General features: G+C 51.3%; 1 protein-coding gene across 1 annotated transcript in view; it reads right to left on the bottom strand.

Moving 5' to 3' along the window:
- LOC119454622 (uncharacterized) overlaps positions 1–17,189 on the bottom strand; it is a 270,464-nt gene that overhangs the window by 53,477 nt on the left and 199,798 nt on the right. Inside the window, exons 6-7 of the mRNA XM_049666911.1 lie at positions 6,666–6,966; positions 4,442–4,773 (exon numbers count right to left, since the gene is read on the bottom strand). Coding sequence (XP_049522868.1) covers positions 4,442–4,773; positions 6,666–6,966 — 633 coding nt within the window. The remainder of the gene's footprint in view (positions 1–4,441; positions 4,774–6,665; positions 6,967–17,189) is intronic.

Genomic DNA, 17,189 nt, shown 5'->3' with positions numbered 1-17,189 from the left:
ACGCAGCCTCTCCATTACGACGACAGAAGAGAAGTGAAATTCTACACTGGAATGATTGGCGGAAACGCTGTCAGCTGTGGAAGCAGACGACGGCGACGAACGCGGGAGCAGTAGCATGCACGGGCGCGTGCCGAGCACGGTATCCAACGGCACGAGCGCAAACCGAGGGACGCCGATGAGCCAGCTGCGGAAGAAGACGACGATGCTCAAGCCACTGCTGATGATGATAGTTTGTGCTTACGCCAACGGCACGAGAATTTCACTGCCTGGTAGAGGTATACAGCTTTGCTGTAAAAAGTCGCAGTTTCGCCCGAAAGGTGAAGCATCAATTGCGATTTCAAATTCGGAGAGAGCTATACGGAGTAAGGATAGTAATTGTATCAGTTGCATACACTTGGACAAATTTTCTTACTAACTAAATTAACAAGCATAGTCAGAAGAGAAGAGAAATTCTACGCTGTAATGATTGGCGGCAACGCTGCAAGCTGCGAAAGCAGACGACGACGACGAACGCGGGAGCAGTGGCATGAGCGCTCATACCGAGCACGGTGCAGCGTTCATCATTCCCACGTTCAACGCATTGTGACTTTCTTCTACGCTTGCCTCCATGGCGTCTAAGCCTGATTCTGAAGGTTGGACGCTTGTGAAGGTAGGACGCTTGTGAATCGGCAGGAGAACACGCCGTTCAACAAGCCCACAGCCACCACTAGCTTCACTTCCCGACTTCAGGGCCACAAGGTCATCTTGCGACAGCACGACGGCTTTGTCCTGACCACCCTGCGACCAGCCCAACTCATGTCTGTGGTGAGTGCTGCTGCTTCCCTCACCGACAACGAATACAAAGAAACGCAAGTCGAAATACAGGAACACAAGAACCGGGCTGTCTTTGTGTCCACACGGAACTCTGTAGTACAAAAACTGGCCCATCTCACTACTCTCACCATTCAAGGCACCTCCCACCAAGTCTCCATGTATCTGGCACCCCCAGACAATTCCTGTCGCGGAGTTGTACACGTACACGGAATCGAAGCCCACACGACCTCAGCAGAATTAATGGCCAACCTGGACGCCCCGGGTTTCACGATATTGTCTGCCCGGATGATGGCACCGTTCCGTACAATACTGGCTCATTCCAATAGCCGTTTCGCTTCACGATGGTGTCGGCGGCGGCGACGGCCGCGTCCATAACCGCTGTCGCCTGAAATGCGAAAAAGTACCTGGTCCCCGCCGGGATGACACACAGGTCCGCTGCGCGGGCGTCGGATACTTTATCACTTAGCCACGCAAGCGCTTGCTAACAGGCAGTGGAAAAAAATTACTCCATCTTCCGCTAAAGGGAACCATGTGTGGATGCGAAGCAGCGGGGAGATGGTTAGCTTGAGCGGGAGATGGTTTCGCGGCAGCGGCCCGAGCGCTCATCGCGGTGCTGCACAGGAGATTGAATGAGGCGCGCGCGCTCCGTCATTTTCATACCGCGGAACTACCGTGGCGCCCCCAGCGGAGTATGCAGCTGTGTCGCACCACCTGTCGTGCACGCCACTCCGGATTCCTAGAGGAGAGAAAGAGGGGAGCGTAGCAGAGGATAGCGAGGGGGAGGGGACGCACATGCACTGTGGGGGTGTGGCACGCGGGCGCCGCTCCATAGAGGAGTCCTAGAGGAGAGCAAGGGGGGCGCTTTCTCTCCTCTCCTTGTAGGAGAGGAGAGAAAGTGCGAGGGGACGCGCATGCGCTGTGGCGGTGTGGGACGCCGCGGGAGGGACGCATCTAAAATGCCCTATAAACGCGCCTTATCCGCAGGCGCGCAGGCGCAGACGACCCGAGCCTCCACCAGTATGGTGGTGCCGTATAGTTTAGGCGCCTGCAAACGCCGCGTGCGCAGGCACAGACGAGAGATGCGATTCAAATGAGGCGCGCAATCAACGCGATTCCCGCCTCCGCCAGTATGGTGGCGCCATCTAGTTAAGGTGCCTGAAACGCCGCCTGCGCAGGCGCAGACGACGAGATTCGATTCAGACGAGGCGCGCAATCAACGCTATCCCATGTTATATGTGCGCCACGTATTCTGGGTACCTCTTCGGTACACGTGATGCGTCTCCTCGCAAGGTACTAACCGCTGCTGAAGAAGCGGATCATAGAGCTACGTGAGCGGCTACAACCAGGCATCAGCGGGCTCAGCAGACTGCTGTGCAGAGAGCATTACACACCGCAGCTCGCCGTCGACGCCGAGAGGACCGTTGAGATCGCTCTCGTCAAAACGAGGCGATGCGACTTTGCCGCGAAGACCCTGCTGTGCGTGGTGCCGAAATTGCTACTCTTAAACCGCTCCACCAGCTTACGCTGTGACTGTGCTACGTGTGCCGCGCAGGCTCAGTGTGACTTATTTGTATTTCGCGGGCTTTCTTTAAAGGCAATTACAAGAAGCTCCATCAATAGTACTTAGTTGCAAACACTTTAGTCGGCCATGCTTAAATGTGATCTACCACTTTCGTATTGGCACTATCTTGCTGCAGCAAACATTTTAAAACTTATAATACGCAATTAATTCATTCAAACTTTTCGACTTTGCAAAACGAAAAAAAAAATACCGCAGGTAAGGCACGCGATCCTCAACACCACTGAGTTTGTTTGAGCCTGCTAGCACACTCCGTCGTTTTTAAAACATTTGCAGGCGCAAGTTGGAATCAGCTAGCGCAAGACAAGGGTAATTGGAGGTCACAGGGAGATGCCTTCGTCACGCAGTGGACATAAATATAGGCTGATGATGGTGATGATGACTTTTAGCTGGGACAGCCTGTACATACTATACACCCTGGGTATCCAAACTATCATGCACCAAACTTTAAAAATATGCAAATGGCACGTAGCTGGACAGAACCAAGGTGGTAATTTTGTTTGCCGTCGCTTGGAGATACTCAGATTATGTTTTGAATTCCGCCTAATTACACAATTGGTCTTAATTAATTGATCAACTTCTAAAGTATTATAATGAGATGAAAAGTGTCAATTGGAAGATTATAGAGTAACGCGAAAAAATCCCGATACAGCATTCTGTCGCTCAATACGTGCTACATAAGAGTGTTTTTCTGGGCGTGAACGAAGCCCGCGAATACACGAAAAATTGTGGGTGCATTCGGTCTCTGAGCGATCACCCAGCGCTCTCGAGTGGCGTGCCGGCTGCCATGCGGTCCGAGTATTGCGTTTCAGTCGATCAGCACTGTACGTGTTTTCAGGCTACGTCATGTTCTTTCCAAGATGGCAATGGCCGCTGTGAGAACCTGAGCGAGAGTGCAGCGCCAGACACCACGATCGGATCCTTTCACGTCTACGCGTGACCCCCTTGAGCACCAGCCTCTGGAAGGCAGAACATGCGCAGTGCTCCACCGGAGTCTGAGAGGAGCCGGTGTCCGGGATTTGAGACTAATTCAGACTAATACTAGCCCGCACCTGGGGCTGTGGCATGCGAACTTGCCTACGGCCTATCCCGGCATGGTGCATGCTGCTGGGTGAAGCCAACTTTCGCCCACGTGACGTGGGAATGCACGAGCAGGCCCCCAAAATTCAATTCGCCCTTGTTGGGATTCGAAACCACAAATAGGGAGCAGTGGCAGACGACCCTCGCCGGCGCGGACCTCGAGACCCAGAGGGGCCTCCTCGACCACGCCCGGCGAGTAGCTTCGGCCAGTGAAGTCTCGGAATAGGGACGCACCCCTTCGCTTTTCATTCAATAAAATGTTTTTCTCTCTTGGCTATTCGTGCAGTAGTGTGTTGAAAAGTGAGCGGAAAATGAAACTACAGGACTGCGTTATTCACCGCCGCCGCGAATAGGAATGCCCGTGTAACTCCGGCAGCCTGCAGTTGGCGTTGACCTTCGTTAAGTTAGTAACTGCCGCTAAGTTTAACCGTGGTTAAGTGCGGCCGTTTAAGTTCCCCTCACGTCGCCTTCACGGCTCACCCATACCGGTGTCACACGTCGCGATCGAGTCCGGTCGGGATCGAATTTCTCTGACACGACTGGCTTTTTTTTTTTTTTTTTTTGCGCTGATGCACAAAGATACGCAATATACGGAAAGTGAGCTGTCCTTTGAGAAAGTAGGAGTATCTCAGGATACATTTTGTGGTTCATATACCCCATTTTGAACCCCAACTCGCCCAGGAAGACTTAGCCTTCATCGACGTCATCTAGAGGTTGAATCGCCTACCAACTTCTTTTATTTTCTCCTTTTTTTCCGGTTTCCCTTGCGTTCCATTTTCCAGTTTGTTTATAGGCTATTGTATATAACGATGTTCAAATAACAATGTTCAAACTGACTCTGTTCGTGCCCAAATTTGTAATAATACCCCAGTAGGAGCCTGTGAGGTACCTGAATAAATGAATAAATTAATACATCCGAAATGCCGAGGATGTGATGCATCCGTAGAGGATGCCGTGATTCAGACTCACCTTCCGACGTTGCAGAGACAGGTGGTCTTCTCGTATCGCGTCTCGGCGACGATCTCCACGCGGCCGGGTCCATCGCGTGGACACAGGTCGCAGTGGTCGGTGCGCGTCTCGAAAACTGAGGCAAGCGTGAGCTGCACGCGGCCATGGGGCCACGCACGTGCGTCGAACGTGTAGTTGCAGGCGACCGCGGCTGCCGCCTCGGCGCCCAGGTCGGAGAAGTGCACGGCCAGCGTGCCTCGCGACGGGGAGTCCGCATCGCCGGCGGCAAACCGCCGGTTGCAAGCGGTCGGGCTCACGCGATTGTCGTAAATGGCCGCGTTGATGTGGCGAACCTGCAAGGGGGCGGCACGGCACCGTCTTTTAAACAGAGTGACACGCTTCCGCGCTGAACATGAAATGTGCATTTGATTGATTGAAGCGATTGATGTCTAGAACCCGCGCGCTCAATGCATCTTGTGCTGTGCTAGTTCGTTCTGCGCTACTCACCTATAGTGCCAAGAGACTGCGAGGGTGCGCGCTGTTATCGCACGTTCCCAACAATGGCGGTCACCTGACCAGTGAACGCAGGAGGCGTGGCACAATAAATGGTACACCAATTGGCAGAATACGCTGTATACGAAAAGCACGCGCACTTTCCGTGGCTGGAGCTCCTTATCCGCCAGCGTTCTGACTGCGAGTGCTCGGGGGCGCACATCGGGGTTCGTGCGTGTCTTTGGGCACGCGACTCCAGCCAGTTCAACAAGGAGAAAAATTTATACTGCCCATAAAGCTACGAGCCTAATTTCTCGCAAAATATTACATCAAATGTAGGTAGTAGTTTTATTGCTGTCATTGTCTAGCACTTTAGGTGGAACTCAAACTTTCTGTTACTCTTACTTAACGCTATGTTTTCCTCGCCGTGATTTTGGCATAGCCATGCACTGGTTCACCGACATTCCATTGTCATTGGAGCAGACGGGCCAGAAAAGCATCCTGCGATGATTTTTACGCGGAGCTTTCCTATGTTTTACGCCAGTCAATCGCGCTGAAACGACTATGCTGGCGCTAGAGATTCTACTCATTTATAAATGCGAAAGCATTACACGCCCCACTACGCGAAAATGTGTCGGCGTGACTGAAAGATGGTACCAAAAGTGGCCGACGGCGTAAAGAGGGAATAATTCACGGTAGATTACGATACTCCCTAATGCGAAATTTACCCGCCGTGGTTTCTTAGTGGCTATAGTGTTGGGCTGCTAAGCACTGTATAGGTCGCGGGATCAGGTCCCGGCCATGGCGGCCGCATTTCGATGGGAGCGAAATGCGAAAGCACCCGTGTACTTAGATTTAGGTGCACGTTAAAGATCCCCAGGAGGTCCAAATTTTCCGGAGTCCTCCACTACGGCGTGCCTCATAATCAAATCGTGGTTTTGGCACGTAAAAATCCCATAATTCAATTTAATGCGAAATTTGCACGCAGCTCTATACATGTTTTCATTTCGTGCCTGGCGCGAACAATCTGTCTCGTGGGGCACGTTGTAAACAGAGCAAGGTGTTGTGCGACTGCCTCGCTAATCGGTGATCGCGAGAGGCAGCCCATGGTTATACAGGTGGATGGATTCACTGCAGCCGCCGCCGCAGAAAGCCCTCCCAGACGACGCGCGCTACTCTGTCACCGTTCAAGCGCCAGATTCCGGAGTCGAATAATCGCACCAACGCGCACAAATCTTCACCATTCTGAGAATCACAATCGCAACGTAAATGCTTGTTAGGTTTGACGGCTACGTAACGGAGCCGAGAAATTGGAGAGCTATTCGCTTTCTTTTCAGATTTGTGCCCCATACGAAACGGACACCGACATAGCACTAAAGCACGACGTAAAGGTTCTACAATGATAGTTAACGTTCACGCTTGCTGGTTCTTAGCTTTAATGAGCTGGTTTGGCATAAATGGAAATCACGCCCCTCTAGCGAACCATAATTTCCCGCTACTCTGCGGTGTCAGTGTAGAAAGAAAGCGAATAGCTTTCTTTGGGCTCTTTCGCCCGTTTTCGTGGTTGGCGGTGGTCGGTGTCGGACTGGGATACAAAGGCACCGAGGGAAAGGGCACGTATTCTCTGACAATAAAATTGCCGGGATTGGCTGGAGGACTCTCGTTCGTTTCTTTCGTCCATTCGTGCTTTCATTCGAGCACATTGACAATTATCGCGCATGATTTGATCGCAATATATATATTTTTCGCTTACCTCAAAGCCGAAGCTGATGGAGGAGCCATCCAGACTCCCCGTTCTGCTGCTGAACTGAAGCAGCAGGCCGGGTCCCGTAGACTCGAACACAGCCCTGGGCTGCTCGGTGCGCGGCTTGTTGGTGTCGCACAGTTTGGTGATGATGTGGCGCGGGTCGGGGCGCAGCGAGTCGTACATGCGCAGGGCCTCCTCGCAAAGGGTGACGCGCTCCACTCGAAACCACAGGAACTCGACGCGCACCAGTTCCCCCGGGGGTGCGGTAAACTTGTAGGAACAGGTAGTGTTCACAGGGTACCAGGACCTGGCCGAGTACAGAAAAAAGCGATTTCACGAATGAATGAACCAACGAGTGAACAAGATAAAGTAAGCTAGGGGTTCAGTGGATAAACGCGGAAACAAAGGAATGAAAGCAAAATCCGGTGGTCACAGGAATGCAGAGAACGTTTATCATGATCACCAGCCTATGTTTACGTCCACTGCAGGATGAAGGCCTCTCCCTGTGATCTCCAATTACCCCTGCATTGCGCTAGCTGATTCCAACTTGCGCCTGCAAATTTCCTAGCTTCATTCCGCCCCTAGTTTTCTGCCATCCTCGACTGCGCTTTCCTTCTCTTGATATCGATGATTGATATCGAACTCTAATGGTCCACCGGTTATCCATCCTACGCATTACATGGCCTGCCCAGCTCCATTTTTTTTCTCTTAATGTCAGCTAGAATATCGGCTATCGCCGTTTCATCTCTGATAACCCCGCTCTCTTCCGTCTCCTAACGTTAGCCCTAATATTTTTTGTTCCATCGCTCTTTGTGCGGTTCTTAACTTGTTCTCGGGCTTCTTTGTTAACCTCCAAGTTTCTGCCCCATATGTTAGCACCGATAGAATGCAATGATTGTACACTTTTCTTTCCAACGACAGTGGTAAGCTCCCAGTCAGGATTTGGCAATGCATGCCGTATACACCCCAACCAAATTTTATTCTTCTGTGAATTTCTCTCTCATGATCAGGGTCCCCTGTGAGTAATTGACTTAGATAAACGTACTCCTTTACAGACTTAGAGGCTGACTAGTGATGCTAAATTCTTGCTCCTTTGCCAGGCTATTGAACTGCATATTTGTCTTCTGCATATTAATCTTCAACCCCACTCTTAAACTTTCTCGGTTAAGGTCCTCAATCATTTGTTGTGATTCGTCCCCATTATTGCTGAATAGGACAATGTCATCTGCAAACCGAAGGTTGCTGAGATATTCGACGTTGATCCTCACTCCTAAGCCTTCCTCGTCTAAGAGCTTGAATACTTCTTCTAAGCCTGCAGTGAATAGCATTGGAGAGATTGTGTCTCCTTGCCTGACCGCTCTCTTGATAGGTAACTTTCTACTTTTCTTGTGGAGAATCAAGGTAGCTGTGGAATCCTTGTAGATGTTTGCTAAGATATTCACGTATGCCTCCTGTACTCCTTGATTACGCAACGCCTCTAGGAATGCTGGTATCTCTACTGAATCAAATGCCTTTTCATAATCTATGAGAGCCATTTAGAGAGGTTGGTTGTACTCCGAAGATTTCTCTACTACCTGACTGATGACATGGATAGAATCCATCGTAGACTATCCTTTCCTGACGCCAGCCTGTTCTCTTGGTTGGTTGAAGTCAAGTGTTGTCCTTTTTCTATTGGAAATTATCTTGGTGAACATTTTATACAATACTGAAAGCAAGGTAATGGGTCTATAACTCTTCAATTCTTTAACGTCTCCCTTCTTATGGATGAGTATAATGTTGGCGTTTTCCAGCTTTCTGGTACATTTGAAGTCGTGAGGCATTGTGTATATTGGGCCGCAAGCTTTTCAAGCATGATACCTCCTCCAACTTTGGTTAAACCGACTGTTCTTCCATCTTCTCCAGCAACTTTACCCATGGTCATGTCTTTCAGGGCCCTTCGAACTTCATCGCTAGTTATAGAAGGAGCCTCTGTATTTTGTTCATCACTATTTCGAATGAAAGTGGCTTGGCAGTTGTGGATACTGTACAGGTAAGTATAGAATTCTTCCGAGATCTTTTATATGGCGAGTAAATATAGCCTTATCCGGCAAGGCGCACTACTCATCAGTGCAATCCGGCAACTCGCGATGGATTATAATCGGTGCAGATGTGTAGCATGGAATTCAAGGACGTGATCGAACATCTCATCAGGTGATTTTGCCACATCTCATCAATACCTCCTTACGGGAGCATTGGGGCCAATAAAGCAGACGGAGTTGCTAATATTAGACGGTGTGATAATGAGCTGCTGTTGTACCACCCCAGGTGTTGCTTAGCAACGTCCACAACAAGCGTGAAGGGTAGCCAAATATATAAAAGCCCATATGGACGTAAATGTCTGACTTAAAGGGATATGGACGCAAAAGTTGGCAGGTGGTTTTTTGCGTCAGAACAAAAGTTGAACTGTTGAAAATGACGAATACAACAAGCTGCTTTGAGGAGGAGGAAACAACTTTATTTTGTTAATTTGGCTTAGTGAGGGCTGGCTACCAGGTGTTGCCTTACAGCCACCTCCTCGAAAAAAAGAATGAGAAGTATCGTTTTTTTTTATTTTCTGTTGCACTTTGCCTCCAAGCGGCCGCCGGCAGAAGCTGAAATTTGACGTCATAACACCCACCCACGCACGGTCAAGGTCGGCCACAGCCGTCGCAGTGTTTCCGGAGGTGTCGTTCTCTTGCAGGGTTTGTTTAACCCCTTTCGGTGATCTTCGCACGTGGTCCGTCTTAAACATTATCACCGTCGGCGCTCCACGCAGGTGGTGCGTCTTCCATGCGCCTTCCCGCTGTCGTCGTTCGACCGGTATTGACGCGTTCGTCGCGACGGAAGGAAATGCCCGGACATTGCTGTCATCACTGCATCGGCGGTCGTGACACACCGTCGCACACGTTTTCCAGAGACGAGAATGTGCGTAAACATTGGATACCTGCTTGTCAGCCATCACGCCCAGCCTGCAGACCTCTAAAAAATTACTTCATTTGCGCGGACCACTTCGTCGACGATGATTATGTGGCTGTGCTGAAACGGTTCGGCATGCCCCTCAAAAGGCAACGCCTAAAGCCTGACGCTGTGGCATGTGCCATCGGTATTCTCACGAAAATGCAAGGCAGAAATGATCAGCGGCGCGTTTGAAAAGAGGAGGCGAAAAGATGTTGGTACTGTTTTCGTTCACTTGCAGCCTTCTTGAGCAGTGTGAGGGCGAGGCTGGGGCGAGATGCCCGTGGCTGGGCATGAAGGCAGTAATGCCTTTAAAAATGTTGGCAAAGCATAGTAAAACAATAAAAGGCTAGCGAGCGCGACTCAGGAGATCAGCCCTACTTGGCAGCGGGGCAGACACACACACAGCTCTGCTTCTCCACAGGCTAAAAGTAGGAAAAACTGGGGAGAACGCCAGACAGGTGCTGCCATTTGTCGGGCGGCTGGCGAAGTGGACGTGAGAGTCTTGGAGGTACTGATACCTCACAGCAGTTGCTCACGCCGACCGCATAATCTACTATTCAGTCATCCACGCAGTGCCGAGGTACCCCGCAGCTGCGTCGGCTGCGTGCGCTCTTGAAAAAGCAAGTTTACAGAGGAAATGACCAATAATTCTTGAACAAGTATCTGGTGCAGAGCAAAATCTTCGCGCTACGGTTTCGCGAAAACCTTACCAGCACTTCCACGACCGCCTGCTCTTCTTCGTCGCTGGGCGCCGAAGGCTCGTAACCGTAATCGGTAATATTTCTTGCCAAGTTGGAATGGTCCTCGTCTTCAGACGTGTACTCATCGCTGGTAGAGGCACCATAAATCGAATCCATGCTCACGATGGCGGCATCGGCGCGCTTCGAATGACCACAGCCGGCCGGCTGGCTATCCGACGAGGGTGTCGTGACGGCACGCCTTCCAACTCCCGCGGGTCGGTCGGCGAGGCGCGCGCTCACAAAAACGCCAAAAAATAAAGACATCGGCTCAATAATGAGCTAAGCGACTACGTATTTTCGGTGTAATCACACACTGAGGATTCATTTTCAGCATTTTCATGAAATTTTCCGATTTTGTGTCCGTATCCCTTTAAGGCTACATACAGTAATTACTTAAATTGAAATGTTAATCATGCCGTTACACTCTTCAATAAATGAGATGCTTGAACTTGTGACAAAAATAACCAGTAGAGGTGACATCAGGGTTGGAATAACCTACAGCCATTCGGAGGTGTCATAGTTAGCAGTAAACAGAATGAAAAAATAATTCTTTGGTAGGTAAGATCGTTCTTGTCCTGGAGCTCCATCACCCTCAGGTACGGAAATACTTGCACGAGAAATCAAAATGCACATTTGGCTAATGAACACGTTAACACGCTTTATCTCGCACATACAGCATATAGCGCTCGGCGACAACGTTATCGCCCTTGGACCTAATACGGAACACCAGGGCAACGACGACGGCACAAATGCGCCTGTGGTGTATTTGCTATTGCAATAAAACCTCTCTCTCTATCTTTCACACACTCTCTTCTTAACTATCTATATATATATATATATATTGTACCGGAGCACATCGGCACCAGCTCTGTGCCAGCGAGTGTGTGGAAGAAGACGTTGACGATCGTGTGGTTCGCGCTAGGTCGGTTTTCAACGAGCCAGCTTGTTTAACCGCTTCATCTAGTCTACCTGCCAAATACTCTTGTTGCATTTGGTGGAAGTGCTGGGTAGTCCCCTTCAGCGTCCTGGAACTCCGCAGCCGTACGCTACCATCTGCCTTCACGATGACCGAGGACGCCGGCCCCTCGCGAGCTTCTCCCGCTCCCACACCTGTCGTGTGCTCTGGGGTGCTTCGTATGCGTGATCCTCCAGTCTTCAGTGGCACTGACGATCACGACGTGGAAGACTGGCTGGCCGAGTATGAACGTGTTAGTGCAAACAACAAGTGGGATGACCGCGACAAGCTGACTCACGCCATCTTTTATTTTACCGGCGTGGCCCACCTGTGGTTCAAGAACCATGAAGCTGATTTTACCACCTGGTCAGCTTTCAAAGAGACCCTCGTTTCGTTTTTCGGCCGGCCAGCGGTGCGCAAGCTTCGCGCTGAACACAGCCTCCGCGGACGATCTCAACAAATTGGTGAGACCTTCACCAGCTACATTGAGAATGTCATCGGCCTCTGTAGGCGGGCGAATGCGTCCATGTCGGAACCTGACAGAATCAAACACATAATGAAAGGCATCGACGATGACGCCTTTCATATGCTCGTGGCCAAAAACCCACAAAGCGTTACTGAAGTTATTGAACTTTGCCAAAGTTTTGACGAGCTGCGTAAACAGCGCATTTCCACACGTCGCCCTGGAATGCAAACGGCTGACGTTTCAGATTTGGCTCCCAGCACCGCTAGTATTGATTACACCTCGTTGCTGCCTCAAATTCAGCAATACGTACGCGAGGAAGTGGCACGTCAGCTCTCTCTTGTGGCATCGGTCACTGAGCCTCTTCCCCCACTGGACCAGTCGCTTCGCCGGGTTATTCAGACGCAAGTTGCTGAAGCCCTACCGTCCCCCGCTTCACCGCCGCAAGTTACGGCTCCGTTAACTTACGCTGAGGCCCTTACACGATCTCATGCCCAGCCGACGCCAGTCCCATCCAGCCCAGCCACCAACTTCTACACGCCGCCAAGTCCGGTACGGCCGGTTTACGTACCTATCTCGCATCCAAGACCACCTTTCAACCCCTGGCGCACTCCGGACAACCGGCCGGTGTGCTACGCTTGCGGTATTCCGGGACATGTTGCGCGCTTCTGTCGCCGCCGCGGACTCTATTTTCGCGATGGCGCTCCCAACCTTAGTCATGTCCCTCAACAAGCTACGCACCGTCTTACATCTGACGCCACGGACTCGTATTCACGTCGCCCCGCCTTCCGCTCACGCCGATCTCCTCCTCCCCGCCGCCGCTCCCTTTCCCCCATGGTTCGCCGTTCCAACCATGCCCAGGAGGAAAACTAACAGCCGCAGTTCCTGAGGCAAGAACTGCGCCGTCGTCGAAATTTGCAAGGCCTCTTCTTTCGCCGCCTAACGAGATTGTAGTGTTTATAGACGGTGTCGCGACGAACGCTCTTGTCGACACAGGAGCAGCTGTTTGTGTGATTAGTGAGATTCTCTGCCGCAAACTGAACAAAGTGACGACTCCGCTTTTTGATATTTCGCTACGCACAGCGAGCTCGCAGCACGCGAAGCCTTCGGCCACCTGCACCGCTCGCGTTTTAATTCAAGATGCGCTCTACATCGTCGAATTTGTCGTCCTTTCTCATGCATCGCATGCCGTTATCCTGGGCTGGGACTTCCTTTCCGCGCATCATGCAGTTGTCGACTGCGCTCGTGCACAACTCGCCTTGTCTCCGTTCTGTACCGCAACCGTCGATGACCGTCGCCCGTCTGCTACAGTGGTTGTCGCTGCTGACGTCGTCATCCCTGCTTTCTCTGTCGCCTTAGTGTCCGTCACCTGTGACGCTGTCCCCAATTCAACTGCACTTTTTGTACCGTCTGAGAAATGTGCGCGTCGCCGGGACGTTGTCCTACCGTTCGCAGTCGTCACACTTGATGATGATTCCAGTGCAGTTTACGCGTGCAATCCGTTTCCCTGCCCTTCAACTCTATTACGTGGCGAATCTGTTGGGCGTCTCGACACTTTTGATGCCATCTTTCCGTTTGATGCGCCTTGCGATACGACCCCACTGCCTATCGATGCCGTCACTTCTGCCGCCGCTCCCGCCCCACCCGACCACGACGTCTTGTTGCGCAGCGTCGATAACGCGCTCCCGCAAGCTCAGCGCAATCAGCTCGTTCAACTCCTTGACCGTTTTCGGACCTCTTTCGACATGGGCCGACCTTGTTTGGGGCGCACGTCAACGGTTGTTCACCATATTGACACCGGTCACCATGCTCCACTGCGTCAGCGTCCCTACCGAGTGTCACACACCGAGCGCAGCGTCATCAGTGAACAAGTCGATGACATGCTGCAACGTGGCGTGATCCAGCAGTCACACCGTCCGTGGGCATCTCCGGTCGTCCTGGTACGGACAAAGGACGGCTCAATCAGATTTTGCGTGGATTACCGCCGACTGAACAAGATCACACGTAAGGATGTTTATCCTCTACCACGAATAGACGATGCTCTAGATTGTCTACAAGGTGCCGAATTTTTTTCTTCCCTGGATCTTCGCTCTGGATACTGGCAAGTGCCGATGGCTGAAGCGGACCGTCCAAAAACGGCTTTTGTGACCCCTGACGGGTTATACGAATTTAATGTGATGCCCTTCGGCCTGTGTAATGCGCCTGCAACTTTCGAGAGGATGATGGACACTATCCTCCGGGGTCTTAAGTGGCGTACCTGTCTTTGCTACTTAGACGACATAGTTGTCTTCTCTCCCAATTTTGAATCTCATCTCGATCGCCTCGAGCAAGTTCTTGAGTGTCTCACTGCCGCTGGTTTGCAATTAAACTTGAAAAAATGCCATTTTGGTGCCAGACAGCTTACGATTCTCGGCCACGTCGTTTCACAAGAGGGAATCCTACCAGACCCTGCCAAACTGCGAGCCGTTGCTGAGTTTCCCAAGCCAACCACTCTTAAAGAGCTCCGTAGCTTCATCGGCTTGTGCTCTTATTTTCGGCGTTTCATCCGTAATTTCGCCTCTATTATCGCCCCCTTGACTCAGCTACTTGCCAGCAGCGCTGACCTCTCGGCATGGAATCCCGATTGCGACGAGTCATTTACTACGCTCCGCCGGCTCCTTACGTCCCCTCCAGTACTGCGCCACTTCGATCCCAATGCGCCTACTGAAGTTCACACGGACGCTAGCGGTGTCGGTCTTGGTGCCATCCTCGCCCAACGCAAAGACGGCTATGACGAGTATGTCGTTGCATATGCCAGCCGTACCCTAACAAAGGCAGAGTCGAACTATTCTGTAACGGAAAAGGAATGCTTGGCAATTATTTGGGCAATCAGCAAATTCCGTACTTACCTTTACGGACGCCAGTTTGACGTTGTGACTGACCACCATGCCTTATGCTGGTTGTCATCTATGAAAGACCCCACTGGCCGCCTCGCACGTTGGGCTTTACGCCTTCAAGAGTATGACATACGTGTCATTTATCGCTCGGGACGCAAGCATTCAGACGCCGATGCCCTATCCCGTTCTCCGCTGCCTCCTGACCTACTTTGCTTACGAACTTCCACCTGCGATTCGTCGTCCCTCAGCATCACCGACATGCCGGCCGAGCAACGCAAGGATCCCTGGATCGCTTCTCTGCTTGACGTTCTCTCTCACCGTTCACTTGAATCTGTTTCACGCACCATTCGTCGTCAAGCGCATCACTTTGTCGTTCGTGACGGCTTGTTGTACCGGCGCAATTACCTAACCGATGGCCGCAGGTGGCTGCTTGTTATCCCCCGTCATCTGCGCTCGGACATATGCACCGCCTACCACGACGATCCTCAATGCGGCCACGCTGGCGTATTCAAGACCTACTCCCGCTTACGCCTGAGGTATTACTGGCGCGGCATGTATCGATACATTCGCCAGTACGTGCGATCATGCCTTTCGTGCCAACGCCGCAAGACTCCCCCTCATAGCACCGCTGGTCCTCTACAACCTTTACCGTGCCCTACACGACCATTTGACCGTGTTGGCATTGATCTTTACGGTCCCCTCCCCAACACTCCTGCAGGCAACCGGTGGATCATTGTCGCCGTCGACCATCTCACACGGTACGCTGAAACATCTGCGCTGCCAGCTGCCACCGCGATAGACGTCGCTCGCTTCCTTCTTCGCCGCCTCATTTTGCGACACGGTGCGCCCCGTGAATTATTAAGCGATCGTGGCCGCGTCTTTCTCTCAAACGCTATTGAGGCACTGCTCCAAGAATGCCGCATCGTTCACCGCACCACCTCTGCGTACCATCCTCAAACAAACGGCATGACGGAGCGTTTCAACCGTACCCTTGGAGATATGCTTGCGATGTACGTGTCCGATGATCACTCCAATTGGGACCAGGTGCTCCCCTTCGTCACGTACGCCTATAACTCTGCGCCACAAGCTACCACCGGCTTCTCCCCTTTCTTTCTTCTATATGGACGTGAACCATCATGTTCAATGGACACCATTCTCCCCTACCGACCCGATGTCTCTGAAGCCACGCCCGTTTCCGAAGCGGCTGCTTATGCTGAAGAGTGTCGTCAACTGGCTCGCTCGTTTACCGTGCAAGACCAATGTCGCCAAAAATCTCGCCATGACGAATCTGCATCTAGCGCCCACTATTCCCCGGGAATGCTAGTTTGGCTCTGGGTCCCATCCACTACTCCCGGCCTTTCGACCAAGCTTCTCTCGAATTACCACGGTCCCTACCGAGTAGTAGAGCAAACATCTCCCGTCAACTACATCATCGAGCCGCTCGAGCCATCTTCCGACCACCGCTGCCGAGGGCGTGAAACAGTTCACGTCACTCGGCTGAAACCGTTCTACGACCCTCCTGTGCTGTCATTCCCCTAAGTCGCCAGGTTGGCTCCTTTCTGCGCGGGGAGTGATTGTACCGGAGCACATCGGCACCAGCTCTGTGCCAGCGAGTGTGTGGAAGAAGACGTTGACGATCGTGTGGTTCGCGCTAGGTCGGTTTTCAACGAGCCAGCTTGTTTAACCGCTTCATCTAGTCTACCTGCCAAATACTCTTGTTGCATTATATATATATATATATATATATATATATATATATATATATATGCAGTTGAAAAAAAAAGACAAACGTCTCTGCAAGCAGTGACCAATGACCAATGACGGGACATCCGATCGGTGTCCATTGTAAGTGCCCCGTTCTTTGGCTGTGCATTACAAAACGGCATTGCATCCAAGTTAAATATGGGCAAGATGGTGGAGGAAGGGGTAAACGCGGTGAGTTCACCACTTTCTTTGGCATATTGAACATGTTCTGAGGATTAGGCCGGTTTGAATGTGTTCTCAACCTACGCGATAAATTACCTGGCCTCTCAGGTAACGTTCTGCTCCAATCCAAAATGTAAAAAGAAAAAGAATGTGGTTTGTTAAAATCCAGTGGAGCAGCAGTGTACCTTAGAGCAATCTGTAGTGCACTTAGCTCAAAATTAGCTTCGTAGTTTGAAAGTTTATTCAAAGTGGATGCACCTAGGAAACTAATTTTCTTCAATTTTAATTTGGAACATGTACACTATAGTTCTATTGGGATACAACTCTTCAGAAATATTGTTACGCGCCATTCCCGCATCCTGAAGAAGGCGCTCCGCAGGACGACGAAGTTGACGATTGAAGAAGAACGTTCGCGGCTGTTGTTATTCTGCCATCTTGGCGGTGACTTCTCGGTATATAATTTTGCCTACTCACTATCTACGTCACATTGCGGTGGAAGTGCTGGGTAAGAACTCGTTACGACGAAGCTCCGCAGCGGCCGTCGCTTCGATTCTTCTGTAGTCGCAGAAGAGGTGGCCTCTTCCTCAGTGGCGG

Source organism: Dermacentor silvarum, chromosome 5, assembly GCF_013339745.2.
Source record: "Dermacentor silvarum isolate Dsil-2018 chromosome 5, BIME_Dsil_1.4, whole genome shotgun sequence".
NCBI lineage: Eukaryota > Metazoa > Arthropoda > Arachnida > Ixodida > Ixodidae > Dermacentor > Dermacentor silvarum.
Note: the sequence above shows the minus strand (reverse complement) of the source record. Positions and strands in the feature narration are given on the sequence as shown.